Here is a 26,370-nt window from a genome sequence, read left to right on the forward strand (position 1 = left end):
CTACATACTTAACAGAATGGCTAAAATTAAAAAAACTGACAATATCAAGTTTTGGTGAGGATGCCAAACAACTGGAACTCTCCCACACTGCTGATGGGAATGTAAGCTAGTACAGACACTTTGGAAAAGAGTTTGGCAATGGCCCACTAATCACACTCCTGGGTATTTACCCAAGAAAACATAAGCAAATTCTTTTATGCAAATGTTTGTAGCAATTTTATACATAATATTCTAAAACTGTAAGCAACCCAAATATCTATCAATCCATGAATGGGTAAACAAATTGTGGTATATTCCATACAGTGGACTACCACTCAGCCATAAAAAGGAATAAACTGATACATAAAACAATATGGACGAAACTTAAACGCATTATGCTAAGTGAAAGAAGCCAGATACAGTTAACTCCATACCATTTAATTCCATTTATATGAAAATCTAGAAAAGGCAAAACTATAGGGACAGCAGATGAGCAGCTTCTAGGGACTGGGGGTTCAGGGGAGAGGTCTGACTGCAAATGGGGTCACAGAACTTTTAGGGGTGATGGGATGTTCTGTATTTTGATAATGGTGGTAGTTATGTGACTGCATTTATCAAAACGTATCTAATTGTACACTTAAAATGTACTTGCACTTTAAGGCAAGTAGACTGTACCTCTACAAGTTGTTGTTTTTTAAAGCTTTTCAAATATGAACTCTAAAATATTTGTGATACAACAAATTTGTAATATCTGCTATAGTCCAAATAGAGCTTTATTTACACTGGTTGGATTCTCATCAAACCAAAATGTGAGAAAACATAGTATTTAAAGTTTGAAACAAGTCCAAAATTTATTCACATGCACTAATTTTTAATGATTTTTTTTGGTATTAGCATGTTATTGGAAACAGAACATTTTCCTATTCATTCAAATAAACACTGACATATTAATAAGCTTTGCATTATTGTTTTGCACCATTTTTTCCTTTCTTGGCTAATATAATTCCCTAATTAAGAAATTACGCTTAGTGCAACCTGACATTTTAAAATGTCTACCACCCTAATTTCTTTCAGGGTCACAAATAATATCTGAAATGTTTTCTTGCTACTATCTAGAAAGGAAAGGGTTGAATCAACATAATTCTGAAGCAGTTACAAATAATTCAATTAGGATTGACACAGAAAAGAATAAAGATGACAAGACAAGTGGGAGACAATGTGTCTTGAGACCAATATTTTAGAAGCAGAGCTCTCTCATTTATTAGATCACCACAATGGGAGCAGGGCTTCAGGTTTATCAAACAAAGCACACACATACACACCCTTGTGCCCTTCAATTTTAAAACAGTACAGCATCTAATCTGTTTAATAGTTCAGATTTTGGAGGATTTATTTCTGCTTTTAACCAACACCATGACACAGAAACTTATAAAACATTTGGGAAGTGGTTTAACATACCCATTGTAACCATCCCCCCGGCCAAGTACTCCCTTTACCACCACCCAAAACAGAGCACCAATCCCCTCACATGCCACAGCAACTCAACAGCAGCACTTTCTCAGTGGCACAGAAGGTGGGACACTTGCGTCGAGATTACCTCGCACCGCTTTGAGTTACTCACACACAGTGGCTGTAGACCAGGCCGGGCCTGGGCAGAACTGCACAGAAGGCTGACGGGGAGGTGGTTACTACTCTCCCTCTGCACGTCCAGAGGCTCCTGCTCTGTAATCTAGCGCTCTCTCCCCCTTTACTGAACAGGGAAGAGTCTCATTTCAGTACTTTAAACAAGCTGATCCATACTTTGATATGAGTAGATTTCAAGAAATCTTAACCATGCAACCAGTCTTAAGACATAACCAGAAAGAAATCTGATTTAGTCCTCCTGATGTATAATTTACCTTTCCCTCGTAAAAAATTTCCACCATAGCTCCATAGAGCCAATAAATGAAACTGGATTTGAATGCTCAGTTCCTAAGGTTTTGTACTCCCTTTCACTTCACCCATCTACATAACCCCTCTGGCTACTGGAGGTTTTTCCTTTTGCTGCCTCCTCCTCACCCAGAAACTCACTTGAGCCTACTGGATGGGTACATGTTTCGCGGGGAGTATTTGATTTTTTGGCTGGGAATGGAGGCTAGTGGGAGTCCTTGGTAAATTCGTGATTATTAGCCAAAACTTGGCCCTCTACTTCTTGGCAATCATACCTATTTCTTTAGTCCATTCTGTGTCCCAACTGCCCAGATTTGAGTATTTCATGCCTTTGTTTTTCTTTTAAACCTCCACTACAGTTCCTCATCATCCCTCATTCTCATCCTATTTCTCTGAGAAAATAAATCATAAGAAACTTCTACAAACTCTTACCACCCCATCTACCCACCTACTTGCATGTAAGTCCATATACTTTGCCTACTCTTCTTTATATGGATGACCTGTCCATACTCCTATTTAGTGCCAATTCCCTCCACCTATGTGCTCTATCATCCTGCCTACTCCAGTGATATTTGATGATGATATTTCTCCAGCAATAACCAATCACTCCTGTCTTGCCTATCAACATGGGTATAATTCCTCCCGTCATCCCCTCTTGCCACGTGTCCTCCTAGCTACTGCTCACTTCTCTGCTCACCTACACACCTAAACATCTTGTGTTGTCTATACTCACCATCTTCAATCCTCTCTCATCTCTCTCTTGGACCTATGCCCATTAAGCTTTGCCCTCACCACTCCACCACAACTGTTCTCATCGAAGTCATCAGTGACCTTCAAAAAAAACCCAAATCCAATGACTCTCTCCCTCCTTGAAAAACCATTTTACCTTGTTTCCTTCCCATATTACTCTCTTGGTGCTTTTCCTGACTCACTGATCACTCTCAAGTCTTGGATTTTATTAGTTGATCTGCACTCATTCCCGAGGTGATCTCTTCCAGTCTTAAAGCTTTAAGTACCAAATATGTGCTGATGCCTCCCAAATCTGTACCTCCAGCCTGCCTCTTTCCCTTGCAGACTCATATATCTGACTACTAACTTGGTATCTCCCCTTGGATGTCTAATTAGTATCTCAAGTTTAACATGGCCCCAGTGGAACTTCTTCTTGGTCTCTCCCCCCAAACCTATGCTTCCCACCATCTCTGTCTCAATTAAAGGCAAAATTGTCCTTCCTCCAGTTCAGACCAAGAACCCTGAAGTCATCCTTGCTTCCTCTCTCTCTCTCTTATATACTCCACATGCATTCCATCACAAGGTTCTATTGGCTCTACTTTAAAATAGATGCAGAGTCTAGCCAGTTCTCACCACCTCCCCAATTTTACCTCAAGCTACCACCTCCCACCCGGATTACTGCAAATATCTTTCTAACTGGTTTCTCTGTTTGACCACCCTCCCTCCTACAGATTCGTTTCAGCACAGCAGCCAGAGTAATCCTTTCAGAATGTCAGTCACTACATTATAACCCACCTTGGTCTCCTCACCCCACCTCATGCAGAGAAAACGCCAAAATTCTACACTCACCTGACAACCTGTTACCCTTCAGCCCTCGTTTTCTTCTACTGCCCACCAGACTAGCTGCTCCCGCCACACTGAGTTCTGTGTTCTCCTTTGAACACACTATGCACACTCCCAGGACCCGAGCTGTTTCTCTACCTGAGATGTTCTTCCCCCAAATTCGCCTTTTCAGGGAGGTCCCAAGGACCCTATTTAAGATAGCAGGCTTTCCTCTTCCCTGATTTATTTTTCCTCTATAGGCCTCATCATCAGACATACTATATGTTTTACTTACTTGTTTATCGCCCATTTTCCTCCTGCTAAAATGGAAGCACCACAGGGTAGTAATTTTGTCGCTTTTACTCACTGGCATATCCCCAGTGCTTCTTCAATGTGCTCGGTAAATAGCTGTTTACTGAATATATTGAATGAGCAGAAAAAGGGAAACTGAGCTGAGCCTCCCTCTGTGGTATATTTCTGCCAGGAAGAGTACCTGAGAATAGAGGCTTTGCTAACAGCCTGCAGGAGAAAGAGGTACTGGGAGGCTGTCACTCTACAGTAATTGTGATTAATGATCCTCCAGACCTGAGAAGAGAAGGAAGACAGGGATTTATGCTTTTGTTCTTCTGTGAGCATCAGACATTCTTTGTTAAGCCTCAGACACTCTGCGCTTCTGCCATTCTCTACCTCTATTTGTGCAAACACCGCTATTGTTTTGTTATTGTTTGTTATTATTGTTAAAGCACCAGTATTCTTCACGGGTTTTGGGCAACCTGAGATGATAAAAGGTTTCAGGTGATATACTGGGAATCAAGGTCACACGTGTGGGGCAGTAAGAGTAGGTCAAGGGAGCTAACCGACCAACATTAGGACATCTACAGGCTGCCACAAGCGTAGGAAAGTAGGGGTCTATTCAATGTGCATAGGTACCCATTAAAGGTTTAGAGAGCTGAGTGAGTTTTGATGTTCCCCCTCTCCCACTACCTTTCAAACCCCCAGATGAATAGTTTCTAGTTTATGGCATATTTGACAATGCTAAGTATATAATGCTATGTTTAAACTGAAATTCTTTCCTGAAATTCTGTAATGCAATACTGAGTGCTTTCTGTATCATTTCTCTCTATCAACAAAAGATACTTCATTAAGCCTGCTGGAATGTTGCCTCTTCCTTAATTGAAGTATTACAGTAGAAGCATTCGTTTCCTCATCAACTCTAAAAATAAGTCTTTAAAGTGAACCACCAATCTCCTCAAAGAAAGCCTTGTAATTTCTCTACTGTGCTATTTTTCTTTCTGTCCATGAGACACATAGGGTTCTCACTTGCTTGAAAAAAATCTCACAGAGCTGGCATTTCCATCAGTGCAGACATTACTCCGAATTCAGTAACTGCTGCCTTACTTACATGACACACTGTTTCTACTTTGACCTCTTCCCAGGGGGGGTCTCTTCTGCAAATGACCACAGTATTTCATCCTATTATTTCACGTGGCCTGCTAACCAGTTCATCAGCCACCTCCCCCCGCTGAGCAGACAAGCTGCTAGAGCCCCTCACACCACGCCCAGGCCTGTTAAGAATCTTAGCCTGACTTGGTCTGAGATCCCTCCACTTCCGGTCCAGACTCCAGAGCACCTTCTATCAGCTTTTGCCCTACTGACTCAGCTTCCTACCAAACCACTGTTTCCAAACACAATAGTTCACACAGGGCAGAGGAGGGTGACGGGGAGAGAAAAGGAAGAGTCAGCAACTCTCAGGGAGCTGGTAAGCAAAGGGCTCGGCAGGAAATGGGAGCTCAGAAGTCACGGGATGCTGGACTGCCTTTTCCTTCTACCCTCGTGGTCCGCCCGCCCTCTCCTACTCAACTGAGAACATGTGTGCACACAAACACACACACTTACCCACCCCTCCCCTCCCTGGGATTTCCAGAAACTGGAGCTAAATTATGATCAGAACACATCATTTAGTTTGCTTCATAATGGACTTTCTTGATATCACAAAAAAAGGAACAGTATTTTCAGGGTTTTTTCTGGCTGCAGCAAATTAGAGTGTATGCTTTGGCTTGATATCGTTAATTCACATAGCTTTAGTCACATTCACATGGAGACAGCAATGTAAACTTTCTCCTGCACACATAGTGGGGAAGAGGAAGGGCTGAAAGAACAAAAAATAAAAATAAAAAGCTGGACAAAAGGGTTAGACAAGGTTATAAGAGCAAGTGGTGAGGCCAGACTTGAATAAAGTAAGGAAAGAATGTTGGGGGAAAGGTGATTAAGAAAGAAGAAAAAAGACCCCAAGCAAAATTAAATTCAATATCTATTAAATATCCATCAATGAAAAATAGAGGAAAAGCAGAAAGAAGGTAAAGGGTGAGGAAGCAACAATGGTCAAGTCCAAGGAGTTTAAAAAAAAAAAAGACAAGTTACACTCATGTCCATGGAGGCCCTCATTTCAGAATATTTATCTACAATGCTTGTTTCTATTAAAACTGAACTTCTGGTAAAACAGAAAAGGCGTATTTAATGTGGTGAACCAACTAGTTGGGATGAAAACTGATTCCCAAACCAAAGGAACATAAGAATATATAAGGTCAGTATTTTAATTTAAAACAGACTAAGTCTCCTGTTTTCAATGACGGGCTGTTACAGCACTTGTGACATTCCTGAATTTAGCAGAGTGACATCAGACCTAGGTTTACAGAACTATTCAAACAGCAAGGTCTTAAATACCTGAGAGATCTGTGAATATAAAGATGATCTTAATATTCCTAATGCTCTGGTGTTAAAAACACTTCCCACCAGACCTTGATATACAAGTGGATAAATCATATGAAATTAAATCGGTCTGTACTTGGGGAGCTATCTTAATCAGAAAGAGATTTAATGAAAAGCCTTAGCATAGATGAATCCTCTAATTATTACAGGCTAATATTTGTCCACAAAGAAGAATTTGTTTCAGAATTAGAGACCAGGGGAAGCCAGAAACACCAATTCAGTAATGGAATGCCTAATTAAATGATAATGGAATCCTAATTATAATATATTGCTTTCCCCTACACATGATTTATTTACCACAACTGCTTTTCTCTTGGTTCATTAAGGAAAACAGTAAAATGCAATTACTGAAAATACAAAGGGAAAGAAAAAATAGGTAAATTAAAACTTTTTTTTAAACATGGAGAGATTCGGATGTAACAAAAAGTTTAATGATCGGGGGGGGGGGGGGGAAGTCCTGCTGCAGAAGATACGACTGTGTTCAATTAGTACATCTAGAAACTGGATGTCTGTCCTACATCCTTTAAGTCAGTCATTGTCCTTATGTGCTTACAATTCAGTTAAGACATACATCCATCAAATCAAAGGTACTGATGAAAAGTCTAATAAGTGCTCAGTAAATCATGGCTATGATGACGATTGCAGATCCTGTGCTAGCTGCAGCTACTATGGAAGACTCAAAGACATGGAAATACAAGATATAATCATGTGAAAAGTAATAACAAGGGAAATTAATAAAAGTTAATACAAAATTTTAAAGAGAAGTGAAGTGAGTGTAATGGAAAATGAGTACTATGAGTTCAGAGAAGGACAAGATCACTGTGGGGTGAAATGCCTAAACAGTTCTGAAAGCAAGAAGAATATTCCGGTTTAACATATGCATGAACCAGTTCCTTGAAATTTAGAAGAAACAGCATTTTCAATATGGAAAATACATTCTAAAAGAATCAAGTAGTTACAGAAAAACAAACATCAGATGCCTCAAAAAAAAAAAAAAAGACTAATGCAATAGAGAATAGAGTTCAAAGCCATTCTCATGGATATATGGGAACTTAATGTACAACAAAGATGACATCACAAATCAACGAGGCAATGACAGGTTGCTTAATACATAGTGCTGGAGAAAAATAAAACTGCGTCCTCAACAACAACACATTTAAAGGAGGACTTGAGAGCTTTCCTGGTGGCGCAGTGGTTAAGAATCTGCCTGCCAATGCAGGGGACACGGGTTCGAGCCCTGGTCCGGGAAGATCCCACATGCCACGGAGCAACTAAGCCCATGCACCACAACTACTGACCCTGCGCTCTAGAGCCCGTGAGCCACAACTACTGAAGCCCCTGTGCCTAGAGCCCATGCTCCGCAACAAGAGAAGCCACCGCAATGAGAAGCCCGCGCACCACAACAAAGGGTAGCCCCCGCTCGCCGCAACTAAAGAAAAGCCCGCACGCAGCAACGAAGACCCAACACAGCCAAAAATAAATAAAATAAATAAATAAATAAAGGAGGACTTGAGATGACAAAAACTTAAATGTAAGAGGTAGTTATATATTTAACATAAGAAAATGGAGACTATTTTTCTGATCAAGTGGCAAGAAAGGTTTTATTAAAAATAAACTTCAAGAGCATAAATTATAAGGCAAAACATTTTTAATGATTTTGATTACATTAAGTGTTTCTGTTCAGTGAATATGTAATAGAATAAGAACATATTTGCAATATTTAAAACTGAACAAAGGATTAATATCTATAACACAAAAAGAACTAGTACAAATCAATAAGTCACTATAGTAATCTCAATAGAAAAACAACATATAAACATAGAAAAGGAAATGCAGAAACCTAATTGGCACATGAAAATCCTCTGTAATCAGACAAATGCAAACAAAACACCAATAAGGTACTACTTTACACATATCTGACTGGCAGAAAGTAGAAAGCTGGATAATACCAAATGCTGGTAGGAGTGAGAGGGTACAGGTACCCTCAAGCATTGCCAGAGTGAGTTTAGAGGGGAGTAACCATTTTGGAGAGCAATGTGGATCTAGTCAAATTAAGGCTACCTAATCCTCTGCCTCAGCAATTCATACTCTTGGACATGTATCACATGGGTACAAAAGAGAGCATAACAGCAGTGCTTTTGTGATGGTGAGTTAGAGGCTACCTTGGATGTCTGTCTTTGGGAGCCTCAATAACTGAGATGTGGAAGGGACACACCATGGAGAAGACAGTAGTCAGAAGCCAAGGATTAGATACACGTTTAACAGCACGATGAGAAACTTTAATTATAATGGAGTAATCACAATTCAGGCATACAAAAATGGAATCAGGCAGCCACTGAGGATCTGGTCTCAGACATGCCTCTGCACCACTGAGAACTTGAACTTTCTTTGAACTGTACAAGACCCAAGGATACCACCAATCACATTCAGAACAACACCTGCCAGCTGCACCACTATGGTCTCAAGGTCTCTCCCTGTAACTATGCAACCATTTTGGATCCCAACCAATCCTTACTTAACAAGCATCCTTACTTCTTGCCAGCTCCAATTATAATTCTTGATAAACAACTCATGTAACTGTAACCTTGCGGTTTTTGCCTTTATAAACCTCCCCCATTTTGTAGTCTGGCAGAACACAATTCAAATGCTTCTTGAATCTGTAGCTCCTGGGCTGCAGTCCTAATAAACCCCACATAAACACCTTCTTATTTCAATCAAGTCCCCTTTTCTAAAATTTTGGTTAACAAACATGAATGTATTTTAAAAGCAAAATGCTAAGTGAAAAAGCAATAAACAATAAGATATTAAACAGTCTAATTTGTGTAAACTTAAAAATGCAGGAATACAAAACACACCAAAAATTTTATAGGAACAATAGAAGCAAAAGTATACACATTAAATGTATCAGAATACCTATGGAAGAAGGAAGGAATGGGAGTAGGGTACAGGGAAAAGTAGAATAAATAAAAACAAAAGAGAAGCTTTGCTCAAGACCAACAACAATGTCCTATAAACCAAGGAGTATGATTAACTCAATCCTCTGAACCCCAGGTCTGCATTAAGTAATAAGTGCTTTTAAGTAATTAATGGACAGTAGAAAACACAAATTAGGCCCTTTAAAATAATACACACCCCCCCCAATTAAAGAATCTAAATTAGCTACCATATCTACTCAAATAATAGCACATTTAGAAGGGAAGAGCTAACAGCATTTTTGAAGCAGGATTTAAAGCTCAATCCCCACTGCCATGGAACACTATAATTTTAATACACATCATGGGATGGCGGAGGGGAGGGGATGGTTTGTTTTGGCCAGTAAACCCTATTCTAAACTGGAGTACTACAAATTCTGAGGATGAGATTATTTAGATCTCTGGTTTTTATGTGCAACATTTTCGTTTTGGGTTGTGAGTCGACTGAAACCTGTCAAAATATTTTAAAATTTAGAAACAGCTTTGCTATGACTGCTCAGCTCAGCTCCCCTTTAATTGTCACATCTGAATCTAAAACAGATCTTTACTTGAGCTATCTTCATCTGCAAAGGATTTATATGAGGATCTATTCTCTTTATTTTTTTTAAATTTTACTTTGAGTAATTTTAGGTTTATAAAAAATGTTGCAAAGTACTAAAATGACTTCCAGTAAACTTCACCCACCCTCCCCAAATGTTAGTATCTTATACAACTATAGTACAATTAAATAAAACCAGGAGATTAACATTGATACTTTACTATTAGCTAATCTATTGATCAAATTTTACCCGAACTTTGCCAGTTTTTTCACTATTGCCCTTTTTTTGGTTCAGGATCCAATCCAGGAACCAATGTTGACAAGTATTTTCTGGCAGGTCTCTCAATTTGGTTTGTCTGATGTTTCCTCATGATTTAATCCAAGTTATGCATTTTGGCATGAATACTTCAGAAGTGATGATGCTCCCTTCTCAGTGAAGCCTATCAACATCCATTGTCTTTTTAATACAAAGTGAGGCAACGTGGATGGACAACATTCACTTCCAATGTACACATCACCGTGGTTTGTTACCATCACTAGATGATAACATCTCATAACATTCAAAGCTTATGTTTTATTTTCTCCCAGTCATCTGAACTCTGGGATCTGATGATAATGTATACATTGTCTGCCTTCTCTAAATTCCACAGCTCTTTCTATGAACTTCTCTTATAGCACTTATCATTCTTCTAGTTTAAACTGTTTTTGTCAAAATCATATTTCTCGGATTAGATTATATACTCAAGGGCAGGCTGCATGTCTTTCTCTCTTTGTATTCTCCACATTGCTTTGGATCTACTATTCATACAGATACCTGTTAGAAAAATGATTCCTCTGTATTATGAAACCTAAGAAAAAAAAGAAAGAAACTAAATGCAAACAGTAGGCTATGTACTTCCTCATACTACTTTATTTGATACTCACAATAACCCCATGAAGTGGGTATTGAGACCCAGGTTAAGTAATTTGTACACGGTTACAAAGCCAGTAAGGGACAAGGTGATGGTTTTAACCTAGGTCAATCTGATTCTAAAGCCCTGGGGTTAGGGTCAAGAATTTAATATAGGGAGGCAGTTCAGGATTTCTCATTTTCAGTTTGGTAAACTGAAGATCAGAGAGATTAAATAATTTTTCAAAGAGGCTTAGAGTTTGGCTGAATAAAAGGACTAAGCTTAGAGTTTGGCTGAATAAAAGGACTAAATTTAGAAGCTAGGTTTCCTGCCTCCTAGCTTTAGTTAGTTCTTTCCATTTCATAAAAGGAATGGAGCGCAGGCCCCCAAATTGTACTTTGGTATTCTCAATAAGCACATTTTTAAAAGTTAAGATCTAGAAGAATATAATTGGTCTTTACATTATCTTTTTAAAAGTCTCTCAAAAAGTTGGTTGGCAGCAAAAGCCTTTTAGACAACTTAAATATCTTAATTTTATTACACTGCAAATATAACTGAAATTCTTTCCATTTCTGAAACACATTACAAACAAAACATCAATTAATCAACATTTACCCACAGCGGAAGAAAACACACTGTTCTAATTGAGAAAGTGGCCGATGGAAAAGGACTGGGCTATGGTATATTTTCTTGCCTGTGTTTCTGAAATGGAAAAGTTTTCCATTACTCTTCTAGGTATGATTATGAATACCTAATTCTATTCGAAAGAATTAGGGGCTCATATGTGAACTTTAAAATGGTTCCTTCATTGACCTGTAATAAAGTGAGACATGGTATGGTCTATCACATTCCCAGGGTAAACTAGGTTATCTTTTTAATGTTTTTTTAAAAAAATTATTTATTTTATTTTTGGCTGCGTTGGGTCTTTGTTGGTGTGTGTGGGCTTTCTCTAGTTGCTGCGAGTGGGGACTACTCTTCGTTGTGGTGTGTGGGCTTCTCATTGCGGTGGCTTCTCTTGCTGCGGAGCACGGGCTCTAGGCACGCGGGCTTCAGTAGTTGCAGCACGCGGGCTCAGTAGTTGTAGCTCACGGCTCTAGAGCGCAGGCTCAGTAGTTGTGGCACACGGGCTTAGCTGCTCCGCGGCATGTGGGATCTTCCAGGACCAGGGCTCGAACCCGTGTCTCCTGCATTGGCAGGCGGATTCTTAACCACTGCGCCACCAGGGAAGCCCCTAGGTTATCTTTTATTCCAGTGAATGTACATTGCTTGGAGTAAATTTGCTACTTAATATGAATAAACCTCGTTTTAGTAAAGTATCTCTTACATCCAGCCTGGCAGAGAAAACTAAAGGTTTATAAGTGAGTAGGATGACCATATAAATGAATATTCTCTTGTGCTTCATTCATCTCTGTCTATAGTTTTATCTCTATGGTGCTGCTACTACCCATCATTCTCATGAAAATCCATCAGTGACTCTTGGGGCAATATTTCCTTTTCTCTCTAAAGAAATAGAAATACTCTATACCTGGCTCACCTGGAGTTACAGTATGACTTTGGGTCTCTCTGACTTGACTGTCTTCAAATCTCTCTGTAGATTTGGCCTCCACCTTTCTTAACCATAGGTATATATACAAAAATATTGCCCACACCGAGGAAGTTAGGAAAGGCAACTTGATAGCAAAATACATTCAATAAGACTCACTCAGAGACACTAGCTTGCACATTTAAAATAAAGGCTAAACTTATATTCTGGTATCTTTCAGTCTAGAAAAAAAGCTCAGTCATTCTAAGGCTGACTTAGTATGTTTTTCTCATGTACTGCTGTGGATGCAGCTAATTAGAGATCACTTAACTCTGTGTGTGTATGTGGTATCCTGCCCCAAGTTCCAAGGTCAAAGTCGGTTTCAATGTCAAACTAAGCTGTTCCTGCTCTGGGGCGGGGGGGGGGTGGGGTGGGGGGTGTGCGGGGGTGGTCCCTGAAAAATCATTCTTGATCTTACTAGTGTCTAGAATGGCTTAAAAGTAGTCATAGAATCAGCTCTAGACCCCTGTGAATACCTACATAAGCATTAATTCTTGAGACTTCCAAAAACTGACCTTAGGAATTCATCACTGAATCATATGGAAGCAGAAAGCTTTTAATCTTGTAGTTCTTATAATTTTTTTTTTTTTTAACTCACCAACTCAGTCAGAAATTTTACTAGATTGTACAGGTTCCTCAAGAGTAATGTCTGAGTATTAACAATGTCTTTGTATGTCATATAGCACTTAGTTCGATGCTGTCTCATTATAGACATTCAATAAATATCTGCTGAGTGAGTGATAACTATCATAGCTGGCTTAATAAAAATGTCTTAGCCTTGTTAACAATCATTTTCATTCAAGTATCAATAAGAGATTTTAAATAATACCTTAAAACAGTGAGTTTAAACTTATGTGGCTTTAAACTTATGACTTATATATCTCAGTCACCTGGGACAATTAGTGATGATGGTATCAAGACTGGACAGAAAATTGGGTGCTTGCTTTTCTCACTGGATCTGAATTATAAGCCCAGTTGTATCTGATCCTCAGTCATGTAGCCGAGAAAAGAGTTGCATGAGCTACTTATCCAAGAAACACAAAGTGGAATGCCACTTGCTAAACTATTTTTAAAAGTCACTAAGGCAGGTCTATTTATAGCCCATAAAGCAGCCAATAGCCCTGGGGTGATGACTTGTGCTACCTTTTCTTTTTTTTTTTTTTTTGAGTTTTATTTTATTTAGAGCTACCTTTTATCTTATGAAGCTTGAGAATAGAGTAATTTCAGGACTGTCTGGGAATTACGTTCATTTCAATAAAAACTTCAAGTGATTTGGAAACTCTTGATCAAATTAACCCCCCATCCTCCATGCCTAAAGATGAGTAACATAAATCTCTGCACGGTGGCCATAGTGGAAGTTGAAGGTACATGACTGAGGGAGAACTATAATTTCACTGGGTCATTATTAATGGGAAAAGACTCTTACGGGTATGCTTGGCCTAAGAAGTACTTAACTCTATTCAATGGGCCTAGTACAAGATAAATTTTGGGCATTCATCAAAAGGGAGAGATGAACTATTCTTTTATTTTCTACATTAAATCCTTGTGGGCCATCTCCCAGAATACTTCTGGCTTGATGAATATATAAAAATGGTGGCAGTGATGAACAGAAATGGAGAAGCTGAGAAGAAAGTAAGTAGTTTGGTATTAGAAATATTATATTTGGGGTGACAGAGACAGATCTAGATAAAGTGTCTCTACTTACTGGAGATCCAGATAGGTTAGACCTCAGGAGACAGGTTAGTCAGAAGCATAAATTTGAGAATCATTACCAAAACAGATGATAGTGGTAGTCACAGCATGGAGGTATATTCTAAGGGAGAGACTATAATGAGAAAAGAGCTGACAGCAGAGGGCAGAACTTTGGGGAATGGTCTTTCCATTGGAGATCAGAAAAGGAAAGGAAGCCTGCAAGGGAGACCTAAAGGAGAAAATAGTTATGAGGAAAATCAGCAAGATGTAAAGGTACTGGCACATGTGTGTAAGGAAGAGTCCGAGATACCCACAAGGGTCTAGGCCCTACAGCATTGTCATCTGCATTTGTGTAGTGCAGTCATTCTGATTACTGGTTTGGGGCACTGACTGCGAGGGGGGCCTTAGTTTTTGTCAGTGCAGCAGCAGCCTCTTGGTTATCTCTTGATTAATGTTCCCTTGTGGGAAATCAGTCAGAACTCAAGATTTTGAGGAGTAAAAATGTGAACTTGGTATTTAGATTGGCACTTTCAAAACATAAAAGATAACTGCGAAGACTTCATATGACAAAAGATTTTGCTCATCCATTTTTCTACCTGGCACTATCTAGATTCAATCTGACTGTTCACCAAAACTGCTACTGAATCTTTCTTTAAAGGTGGAGATTCAGAGCCATAGGGGGAAAAAAGGGATGTATATTTCACTCCAAGAAGTGGAATTTATGTCACTGATGAGGAAACTAGGTTTCAGAATTATTTAAAAATGAATTTTGCTAGGCTGAAATTGCCTTAAATATCTAAATATCTTAGATATTTAAACACTTTTTTAAACATGAAAGCAATTCCTAAGAATAGCAATACACAGAGAAATCTGGAGAAATAAATATACTAAAATGCGACATGCAAATTGATCTGCTTTAGAATAAATCTGCATATAGTGTCCTGCAGTGGTACATTTTACAAAGAGAATTAAAGCCATGAAATTAACATTTTAATGAAGCAGACAGACTATTGACTTCAAGACTACTTACTGATTGCAGCTTCCAGGTGGCCTAATGAGATGAAAATGAAGTTTATACCTTCAGCTAGTCTAGGCTAGGGCTGTTTGGAGATGGATTGAATTTAAATTAGAAAATACTGCTGTGTGCAAACATGTTTAAGCTAGCAAGTCGTCTTTGCAAACCTTGGCACCACAAATGCTTAATTTAAAATACTTATGGCCTCCCCCACCCTCACCCCTCACACACACGGTCTAGTCTAATTTTTTTCTAAGCACTGTCCTAAAACCAGTGGGAAGTGACTGTACTTTGGAAAACATTAAAACAGCTTTATCAGAATGATTCCTCTTAATCGTCTTACAGGGCCATGAAATGTAAGAATGAAAGGGGTGCATGGACACCGAGTGGGCCTTCCCACCTCTGGGTGAACCTTTCAAGCACAGGGACACCGTGCGGCAGCCTTTTTCATTGTAGGCAGCTCTAATTTGTAGAAATGCTCTCATTATGTGAGGAAATTTGAGACTGAAATTGATTCCCTGGGGACTTTCTACTCCTCAGTTTTAGTTCTGTCTCCTAAAAACAAACAGTATGATACTATTGAGTCAGGAGATAGGTAGGCCCCCCCCCAGGATGAACAGCTGGAGTTCATTCCCTGTGGACCAATACTCCAAGATGAAAATAGCTGGACAATTGAGAGAGGAGGCTGGGCCCTGCCCACATAAGAGACCACATATTTCTCATTCTCAAAGTCAAGGAGACCTTGCCGACTAGAAAGCTCCATGGAGGTCATAAGGGGAGTGATGTCAAGGCTACCCATAGGCCTCTTCGCTGGAATCCATCTTGGCTGAGAGATGCATGGACACACATGGGAGGATCCTGAAATATACCAAATACAGACCCAGAACCAGGTAAATCAAAATGACTGGCCAAAGGAAACCCGGAAGAAATGCCCCATATAAGCAATTGAAACTACCACGAGGGCACTACTCTCTCTCTCAGTCTGCCCATGTGTCTATCCACACATACTGTACTCTTTTTCCTCCTAATAAACACTTTACATGTTTCACTACTTTCCATCTTTGTGGGAATTCTTTTCTGCAAAGCCGAAGGGCCAGGGCCTTGTCACTGGCCACTGGTCCCTGGTGGTCTAGCGGCTAGGATTCAGCGCTCGCACTGCCCCGGCCTGACTCCAGTCTCTGGCCAGGAACTGAAACCCTGCTTCAAGCCGCTGCAGGCCAAGGCCACCTGAGATCACTATTAGCTTTTGTGAGTAACAATTCTTTGAATATTTAGAGCAAGGGTTGGCCAGCTACGGGCCAATTCCACTTCTGTTTGTGCAGCCTGTGAGCTAAGAACGTTTTTTTCCCGTTTTTAAATGGCTGGGGAAAAAATCGAAAGAACATGTTTTATGACACGTGAAAGTCATCAAATTCAAATTTCAGTGTCCATAAATAAAGTTTTAGTGGAACACAGACCCTTATTCACTTGCACCACAACAGCAGAGATAAGTAGCTGCAAAAGAAACTGTATTGTAGGCCTGCACAGCCTACAATGTTTACTATCTGGCCCTCTCCAGAAAAGTTTGCCAAATCTTCTCTAAGCTAAGAAGTCACAGTTCTAAAGAACAGAGGAAAGATTTCCAGACTACTGAATGCATTCCTGTCTCCTTGTCCCTTGTGGGGTTGCTGAGGCCTGGGAAGGAGGATCTGAAGGGTCGCAGGGTTGTAGCCCGGAAACGGCACACACCTCTTCAGCTCTATCTGGGCCAGAGCTGTTCCTATGGTCCTGACTAGTTGGAGGGGTGCTTGGACACATATGGAGTGAGAGAAGAACCATACTGATGAGCATTAGTAATGACCGTGGCTTCTAGTCAATATAAAAAGCAATCACCTGCCCAGTTCCTCCCTAACCTGTAATGCCACTCCCCAGAGATAATCATTTCTAACATTTTAAGCTGTTTATTCTCATGTTTACCTCCATATAGCTATGTAAAATGCCTACGCTGACATTTCCTAAGTTTTTTTATACTTTTCCTGTTATCTATCAACTTCCTACTATGAAAAATGAGGATTTTTGTAGCATTTCTTGTAGCATTTCTCCCCATTCCTCCCTTCCTCCATGGCCCTAATACAGTTATATCATAATATTGATAAGGTCAATATTTAGTGCTTACTTTAAAAAACAAGGCAGATATTCATAATGTAGTTGTATAGTAACTATTACATTTTTTTCCTGTGCTACTAATCATTTTCCCTGGAGTTAATAACGGCCTTATTTTTCCCTTTGCTTAATTTTCTAGAGACCTGTCACTAGTTCAACCCCAAACTTAGCCAGAAGTACAAATCTCCTTCCAGTACATTCACACGCACCAGACAATCTATCAGTTTCATCCTCTTGGGGACGTTCTTCGTGGAACCCTCCATGCTTCTGCTCTGATCAGGACTGTAGTCTTCAAGGTCTGTTGTGCAGCTACCATCCTGGATCTTCCTTCACCATTATCCTGGAGATTCCCTTCCTAGGCTGTTTTCCTTGTTTCCTGAATCTTCTATCTTTATCTTTTTTTGGTTTACTTCTTTATTTTGTTAGAATTCATCCTCCCTTAACACCCTAAGAAAGGTACATGAGAGGTAAACTTTGAGATCTTAAATTTTTGACGACGCCTATTCTGTCCTCACACTTGATGGAGAATTCAGCTATATTCAGAATTCTTAGTTGGAAACCATTTTCCTCCAAAAAATTAAAGGACTTTCTCTATTTTTTCTACCAATGTTCCTCTGGGCAATTGTAATGCCATTCTAATTTTTGATCTTTTGAATGTTACTTCCCCTCTTTCGAAGCTTTTAGGATCTTTGTTTTGTTGCTGGTATTATGAAATTTAATAATGATTATGATTTGTGGTAGGTGTTTTCCTTTCATTATCTTGCGTACTCACTGGGCTCTCTCAAAATCTAGACATTCATCTTTCTGGAAAAATCTGGGATCACTTCTTGAATAATTTCTTTGATGATTTACTCCCTGTACCAAAGACTACAACTTTCAGGAAATAGTTTTTTGCGTGTTTACTCTGTGTCAGATACTATTTCTTACGTATTTTGTTTCTTATATAATTTGCATTATATGTTAGTGCTAAGCTTCTTATATACATTTTATTTCACGGAAGCAGCACATTGTGTTAGGTAAAGCTTTATTACCCTCATTTACTAATAAAATGTTAAATAAATCACCAAGGTCACAAAGCTAGGAAGACATGGAATTACAATTCTAGCTCAATTCCTTCCTCATTGAAATGTTCTAAGTTATTATGTTTTACTGTCTCGGAAGGAAAGTTGTACAGTCTCCATTTCTAGAGATCTCATCTTTCTCTAAATTTAAATGTGATCAATCTAAAGACAAGTGATGGGAAACAAGGGCTGAGTTCATGTGATTGAAAGAGCACCATTCAAGGATCAATGTGCCCACAAAGCCTCCCAAGTAGATGGCCATGGTGCTTAAACTTTCCGCCATTAGAATCACTCCTGTATTTCAGACCATTAAAACAAAAGCTCTCTGTTACTGAATGTGCATAATACATAGAAAGGAAGAAAAAGGAAGGCATTTGGGAGAAACAACTGATTAGATTAACAGTTTGTGAAAAGCTCTTAAATGAGACACAGAACTAATGATTTTGGACAAGTCCAGAGTTTAGAACAACCCCCTAATGCTTGTGTGTCCAGGTAGAAGCCTAAGACGGTCGAAGATGAGCAGGATCTGAGTCCAGGATGAGGAGTACGGAAAGGGTAGAGGTGACCTCTAACACAAGCCTCACCTCTTTAACCATTTTACTACAGGCTGGCTTCATGAATTAAAGAGAGCCTTGAGAAGTTATCTCTTGGGGTTCAAATACTGGACCTGGTTGTCTAGTGCAGAAGGAATGAACTATACACTCTTCTGAGGGGCATTTTCCAAGCTGCTGGTAAGATCCAGTAAGATCCACGGTAGCAGAAAGTGTTTGTGGTTTTAAAAGCTCAGTAATCTACTCTGCTGTACTGTTAACATAGCTGCAAGGATAATCTCTCTCATACACACTTATCAGCCCATTATTTCCTGGTAAAAACCCTATGGGTTTTCTATTTGTCTACTTGATTAAATCTAACTACTGCAGCCTAGCACTGGAAAGCCTTTTGAGAAGGAAACTGGGTGGATACCAACCAACCGGTACCCCGACCTAACGAGCTGCCCCATCTGCCCCATCACTATATTCGTCCTAATAGCCCAATGTTGGAGTTGGCCCCAAGTCTGTCTTGTTCCCAAATTTATGCTATTCCTTTCTTCTGCATTTTTGAATTTTTATTTATATGATACACCAACTGAATTATACTATTTATAAAGAACTTAAATGCAACATTTATTTCACTTCGTTGGTATGTCTCTGGCACTGCACCGGAAAAAAAAAAAAAAAACAAACAGAAACCTTGCCAAATAACTTAAATGCTTCTATTAAAATGTATTATTTTCTGCATGTGCTAACCTTGGAATATGAAGCTTGCAGTACTGACCATGATAAATGGGTTTGTGCTAAACTAGTCATATTCATGTGAATACTGAAAAGTATTTGTTGGTGGGAAGTTAACTGGCCCACATGGGATTAAACCCACAATCTTGGTCTTATTGGTCTTTAACCAAAAGAAATAATATACTGAAGTAAAGTTAGTGTTCTGCTTTGGTTGTTTTACCACTTCAATAATTATCTTCACTCACAGAGGAACTTTAGTGTTGAAAAATTGCCCAGAAATACTACAACAGTTCTTGGCATGTAGTAAAAATATTTGGAAAGTGACAGCATACCATATTCAAACTTAGAATCCCAAAATTCAGGCTCTCTTCTGGAAAACTATGCAGACCTATTATTTGAAACCATTGGTATAAATATCACCTTGATATAAATAAACCTTTCTAACATATTATTTTTAAATGTACCTTATTAAGGTCGGCAAAAGCTGAGAGTAGCTGAGTCTTGATGGATGGGTAAGAACGGCATTGCAAACAAGGGCAAATGTTCCAGTTGAGAATGAGCACAATGTGTTCAGGAGGCACTGAGAATTCAAGTTTAGCAGAATGAAGATAAGGTGGAGGTATCAGTGTAGCTCGAGTTAGAGCTGGCACATAACTGTACTCAATACAATAGTGATTGGAATGAATGATGAAAACTTAAGAAAACTTCTGGGTCTACTATAAGAATCAGGAAGAGAGTGGGCCTAAGAAAAAGACAAGGAATGGGAAACCAGACAAGAAGGAAGAAGGTCAGGAGAGCTTGCTGTACACCAGTAATAATATGTTACAGGAAAGTACCTAGAAGAAAATAGGTAAAAGATGGGAGGAATTCAGTACTAAGAAATGGGTGTATACAGACAACAAAATGAAAACTGATTCTCTTTAAGTTTCAGGGAATAAAAGATACATAATAAACCTCTTATTCACAAAAATGGTATGATTAAAACTGATCTCTAAAGAACTTAGAAGGAAAAAAGGTCAAAGACAAATCAATAAACTCTATAGGCAATCATTTCTGAAAACTAGCATTAATCAAGGGGATAGCCTTTAGGTTCATGATTTATGGGGGGAGTATATATGTATAAAATGCTCATTTTATGTTTCATTAAAATATTTGAGGATTATATAACAAGATTCCAGTATAGCATAAACTTTGTAGATATCTTTAAAAATGTCCAATAATTTGTTTCATCGTTTTTTCCTAGAGAAGTATTATGTACTGTTTCATTTCAATTAAAATAGAATTCCTGAGACAAGAGTAGAAAGATGGGAGATCACAATTTTATACACTGTGCAAAGAAATGAGACCTTCCCACATGATGGTTAGTCCAACAGAAAAAACTGGCCACTTTGGTGTAAACACCTGGGAACTCTGGTTTTGAAAATATGTGGCTAGGCCCCCCCACATATTATGAAAGGAATCTTAGTAAATGAGGCTAAATGAAACAGCAGTACAACTCGATGCAAACTCGTTACTTGAAAACGAGTAAGCCAAAAAAGGAATTCATAAAAGAGCTCTAGTCAGGGATTATCTAACAATCAATTATCTAACAGATTATCTGAGAGATACATGATCAAATGGAGTAAAAATGTTTAGGGTAGAGTCTAGATGGTGGCTATATGAGTGTTCACTGTTAACTTCTTTGAACTGTGCGCTATGTTTTAAATTTTTCATAAAGAAATGTTGGATAAAAACCAACTAGGTGAATCTGCAGGACTATGTGAATTCAGAGAAAAACATATTCTGGCATGAACAAGTTTCTGAAACTTTTGATTATTTTTCCTTAATTTAATTTTTATTAGAATAACATATACACATAGATTAAAAAATCAAATAGCACAATAAGGCTTATAATGAAAAATAGCAGGCCACTACCATATCCCTAAGTTTCCAGGTCCTAAAAACATAAGTGTGAAACTACAAAAACTTTATTAAAATATAAAACCTATATTACATTTCTTATGTAAGTTTTTTAAAGAAATGAATGTGTGTGGGGAATAAAACGAATTGCAGAGTCATGGAATGACAATTTTAGAATTTTACACGTTCTGATGAAACTCATAGAAAGCTGTCTTCTACAATGTCACAAAAATCTCTTCTGCGTAACAGGAGAGGGAGTGAAGACATCACAGTGAAACAGGGAGCCCAACATAGCAGCAGTTTCTTAGTGGTGCTGCTTATACCTTAGGCAAGAGAAAGAGGAGAAAGCTCAGCTAAGAAACCAAAACAATTTAATCACTGAGACCTGAAAATGTATGTCATTTTCCAACCCATTGATTAAAAGCCCAACCTGACTGAAATATCACATGAAAGGACTGGATTATATTTCCTTGAAATTTGTTTCAGGGAAAACTTTCTGTTATTCTCCAACTAGATAGATGCTAGGATCAATCCCAGGTAAAATATACGGACAATATGCCATTTTGCCAGACTTTTTAAATTTTTCATGTGGAGTTTGCACACATACCAAGATTTAAGTAGTATGTTCAAATTCTTGATTAGCTGGCTAGGGATACTCTTTTTTAAAGGTGACGGTGAATTCTAATTAAATCATCCTGACAGTAATTAAAATGAACAATTTGCCAAGTACAGGAACAGTATTTTCTTGAATATGACTTTCTTTGGAAAGACAAAATATAATCAATCTGATATTTTACTGAAGTTTCAGTATAATATTCTCTTAATATTTTTTAACTTTAAGACTTACTCATTTCATTTTGCCTTAAGTAATTTAGATAACTGGAAATAGCACTGGATTTCTTGGACTGTTAACTTACACGAACTGAAAGAGTTAAAGAAGATAGAAAGGTGAATGAAGAGATGAGGGGCAGGCAGGCAGACTGATATGCAATTAAATAACACTAATGAAAGTTCAGGAGATACAAAGTCCAACTTTGTCATATAAAACAAACTTCATTTTAGTATAAATGTAAAACATGCCTTAGTTTTCCAGTAACAAATATGGTTGATCAGGAAAAACTTCTTGTAGACTTAAAACGTTATCCTAAAATATTTAATTTTGCTGTACAGAATCACAGAAAGGTCATGGTCAAAATCAGCATAAGTAGTAAATGTAATTATTTTTCCTAATGGAGTCTTAGACTTGGCTCATTATTTAGTTTCATCTCACAGAAAGTGGATTTTCAAGTTTTGAGAACAATTTTTGAATAATAGTTTTGAGATACATCTATCTACTAAAATCCTTGATAAAATTAACCACCAGCGAATGCTTTGTCATAAATAATGAACATTAGTTTTGAAGGGATATATGGAATTTATGATCATATGCCAGAATATACTATCTATTGGATTTGATTTTAAAGTCCTTCAACTAAGCCTTATTCTATAGCCAGCCATTCAACATTGAGGGTAGGGAATTCAAGAGCTCTTTAATCTGGGTTAACTGGGAAGATCTATTTTCCAGTTCAGATTGCTTCAAGAATGGCATTTTTGTTGCCTCAAGTATATTTTGTGAAAGGAAACTGCTAGTAACAGGTTGGCAAATAATAGTTCCTATTGGACATACCTTAATAAACAGGTGACTCTTTTGTTATCATTTGTAATCAATCCAGTAACTGAATGGATATAAACGGATGCTACTAAAATATGTGAAATGGATTAAACAATCCCCCAGCAGTTTCATTCACACAGTTCTCTGCTTGGCAACCCCCCCCCCTTCCTTATACATGAAATAATGATATATTTCAGTCCTGCTCTATAAACAATATAAGTCATTCTGAATTGAGAAAGTCACATTAATAGGGCTTCACTATACATGAATATAACTACTAAGCTAGGAAAATATGTTTTCTTGTCAATCAAGTTGATTATTTAATATTCCTTTCTTTTAATGCATGTTGGAAAATGAGAAAGGGATTGGAGAGGGAAGAATACAAAGTATCCATTCATCCACTGTTATGGAGGGCTTGGTAGGTGCTAAGCCCTGTGCTCAGAGCTGGGATCACAAAGATGAGCCGTAACTCTCATGACATTAACAGTCTGGTAGGAGAGATAGGCATGTAAATAAACAAATTACAATGCTACCAATTTGAGAATGTACAAGATACAGGTACATTCAAAGGAAGGAATGAATATGGTGGAAGGGGTGTGGTGGGGAAATTTCTAAGAAGAGCAACAGCCAAGCCCCATTTTCAAGGTGTATAGGTATTCACCCCTAGACTACATGGGGGTATTTAAAACAAAGAGAAAGACAAAAAAAGATGAAATGGTGTAGTGTGTTATTAATTTTTCACATGTTTGTTCCCTTAATGGCCTGTGGGCTTTAGATTATTAGGGAAGACAGGTCTATGTTTTTTATTAACTATTGTAGTTTCAGGGTCTGGTTATAGGAAGTGCTCAATAAAACTTTTGTAGGATTATTTCCTCTGTTAACATAACATTCCAAATATAATACATGAATATAAAACACTTGTTTTTTCACATCTGTATACATCGATAACCTAAATTTAGAAGTTAAATAAATATATTATTTTACTTAATGCAATAAAAATAGTTCCAAAAGGACTTTCATGTTTTGACCTTAAAGGATGCAACATAAATAGTCTACTTCTTAATTCAATGCTAAACTCAAAGCTCAGGTGCTGCAATCTGTACCTGAACGGCTAATTAGTAGTAATTATGATGTGTTTATGGAACACGTAAGTGTGGCCCAGGTACTGAGCTAAATTCTTTACACAGATTATGTCATTTGTTGCTGACAATAATCCTAAAAGGCGGGTATCCTCATTTTACAAATGTGATGAGGATAGTTTAGCAGGTTGATCATCACACTCTAGTTTGGAAAGTAACATTTTTTTCTTCTATAGTTGTAATACACACAATTTTAGTTATACAAACTGTCTTTACAATGCCCTAATCTGTGAAAGTAGCACCCTTTTATCTGCTGATTGACAAATGCAAACTGCATATCAGCTACCCAAATTTACCTCTAAGTTAAAGGACTGAAAAGAAGAGAACATTTTAGAACACTAAACTTGTATCATCACAGCATGCTTTGATGTTACAAATCATACAGTGTATTTCATTAGTGATATCTGGAAAAGTAATGGCTGGCACATTAGTTAGCCTTAGTTAGGCACATCCTTGCTGGTTTATAGGCACTTACCGTTTTTTCTTGTTTTAATATGATATTTGGCAACCTTGAACTTGTTTTATTTGTGTAAAAATACATTGACCTGGCCCTTTTGCATGCTCAAGTATCTGAGTTTTCTATGTATATTTAACATTCCCATGTTACTACCTGCTGCTAGGTAATTAGTTCCCGAAAACTCTGAGTTTCAAGCAGTGAAACATAAAATGATCTGTTTTAATGTCAAGTTTCCATTCCAAATTTGTAATTTGCCTATTAATTTCCCTCTGCTGTGTAGGAGCCATGCCTCATCACTCCCAGAATATATATTAGACCCACCATCACATTAAGAGTGGCTAATAAATAGATTTATTGCTTCTTGGTAGGGCAAATCAAATCTTATTCTTTCTAATGCATTCTTCACTTCTTTTTAGGAATCAAGTGATTTCCTTGCCACCTATAAAACTGTTTCAGCTAACGGATAGCTAAGCAACTACCTTTTTTCCTATCTAAAAAGCAATCTCTCAAAAGCCCGAGTTAGAGTATTATAAGATCAGTGGTAGAAGCTTAAAGTGCATAGCCAACAAAAACTATTTTAAGTGATGTTTTAAGCCACATCTTCTTCACCCACAAATATTCTAGAATTACTAGGAGTTTGGATGAAGGCCCTTCCTAAGCAGAAGGATCCAGAATTCTTATAGACAAATCAGGTTCCAAGAATCTTCTCTAGATACTCTAGGAATAGAATGACTATATGAGTGAAATCAAATACACCAGAAGGGCAGAGCTGAAGGCAGATGTCCTTGAACTCTCACCATGAGGAAACAATTATCATCCCTGTTTCAAAACAAACAATTCAATAAAATAAAACTGAAAATGCCATATAGAAGGCAGAAAAACTTAAGACTGAATCACCTCTTGGATGCTGGAATTTATTACAAGGGATCCTTTTCAAATGCTGGACAAACAGCCAGAAAGCATCCTTGCCTGTTGCTAAATATTCGTCAAAGACAAAAAGCTTGTACAATCAACAGCAGACCCAAAGGGAACTACAAAACCAGTGGGTGGAAGTTCATCCCTTTATAGTAGGATACACTGACATGCTTTGAATAACAAAGATAAAATAGCTTTTATTTATAGTTTATCTATCTACGGGTATACAAATCTGTGGTTTGTTTTGTTGCTTTCATTTCTAGTGTAATACATAAACTTAATTCACTCTAATAATACTAGTGCTTAAAGAACAGACATCCAATTTCAATAGTTTTATAATTTGGGAATTAGGTGAACAGGAGAAAAATATAATCTTATTCAGCTGTATGTCTTAATTTAAATCTTTAGTAGCTGGCAATACACTATCCCCTTTCTCTACTTTTTTCTCCTCAACATGGCACCCCCCTCACAGTGAATCTCCAGGCTTATGATAAACACACATTCCAGTGCCACCCCTTCCTCAATTCATTCAATTAAAAATAAATAAAAGCAAGGTCAGCATCCAGCTCTGTTGCAAAGAACTCTTAACGTGATATCCTAGAAGACCTCTTGTTATTGTGTTGCATACACCGACTGTAAACCCCAGAGACATGACAACATTTTGTTCTCAATAAAACTAAATGTGGATTTTGTAGACATAACGTTTTTTAAGTGTTCTGAAGCTCACTGTTATGAAAGGGCTATGGCAGTAGGAAGTTCCAAGTGAACCTAACTGAGATTTAATATCTGATGAACTGGAAAGCAGGCCAATTTGCCAAACAACCAATTTGCAGAATTTACAAAATGTACTGTTTACCAAAATCTTGTTTAACTATCAAGTTTGTAGCAATTCAGATTGGAAAGGAAAAAAACATTTTA

General features: G+C 38.0%; 1 protein-coding gene across 3 annotated transcripts in view; it reads right to left on the reverse strand.

Moving 5' to 3' along the window:
• LCLAT1 (lysocardiolipin acyltransferase 1) overlaps positions 1-26,370 on the reverse strand; it is a 204,780-nt gene that overhangs the window by 32,531 nt on the left and 145,879 nt on the right. The window contains exon 6 of one of the 3 annotated variants that reach the window (XM_059943654.1): positions 15,139-15,775. The exons of the other annotated variants lie outside the window; for them this stretch is intronic. Within the exon in view, the coding sequence (XP_059799637.1) occupies positions 15,447-15,775 (329 nt within the window). The 3' untranslated portion in view covers positions 15,139-15,446. Of the gene's footprint in view, positions 1-15,138; positions 15,776-26,370 lie in introns of those variants that run through there. 3 annotated transcript variants of the gene reach the window in all.

Source organism: Balaenoptera ricei, chromosome 13 (genome assembly GCF_028023285.1).
Source record: "Balaenoptera ricei isolate mBalRic1 chromosome 13, mBalRic1.hap2, whole genome shotgun sequence".
Classification (NCBI taxonomy): Eukaryota; Metazoa; Chordata; class Mammalia; order Artiodactyla; family Balaenopteridae; genus Balaenoptera; species Balaenoptera ricei.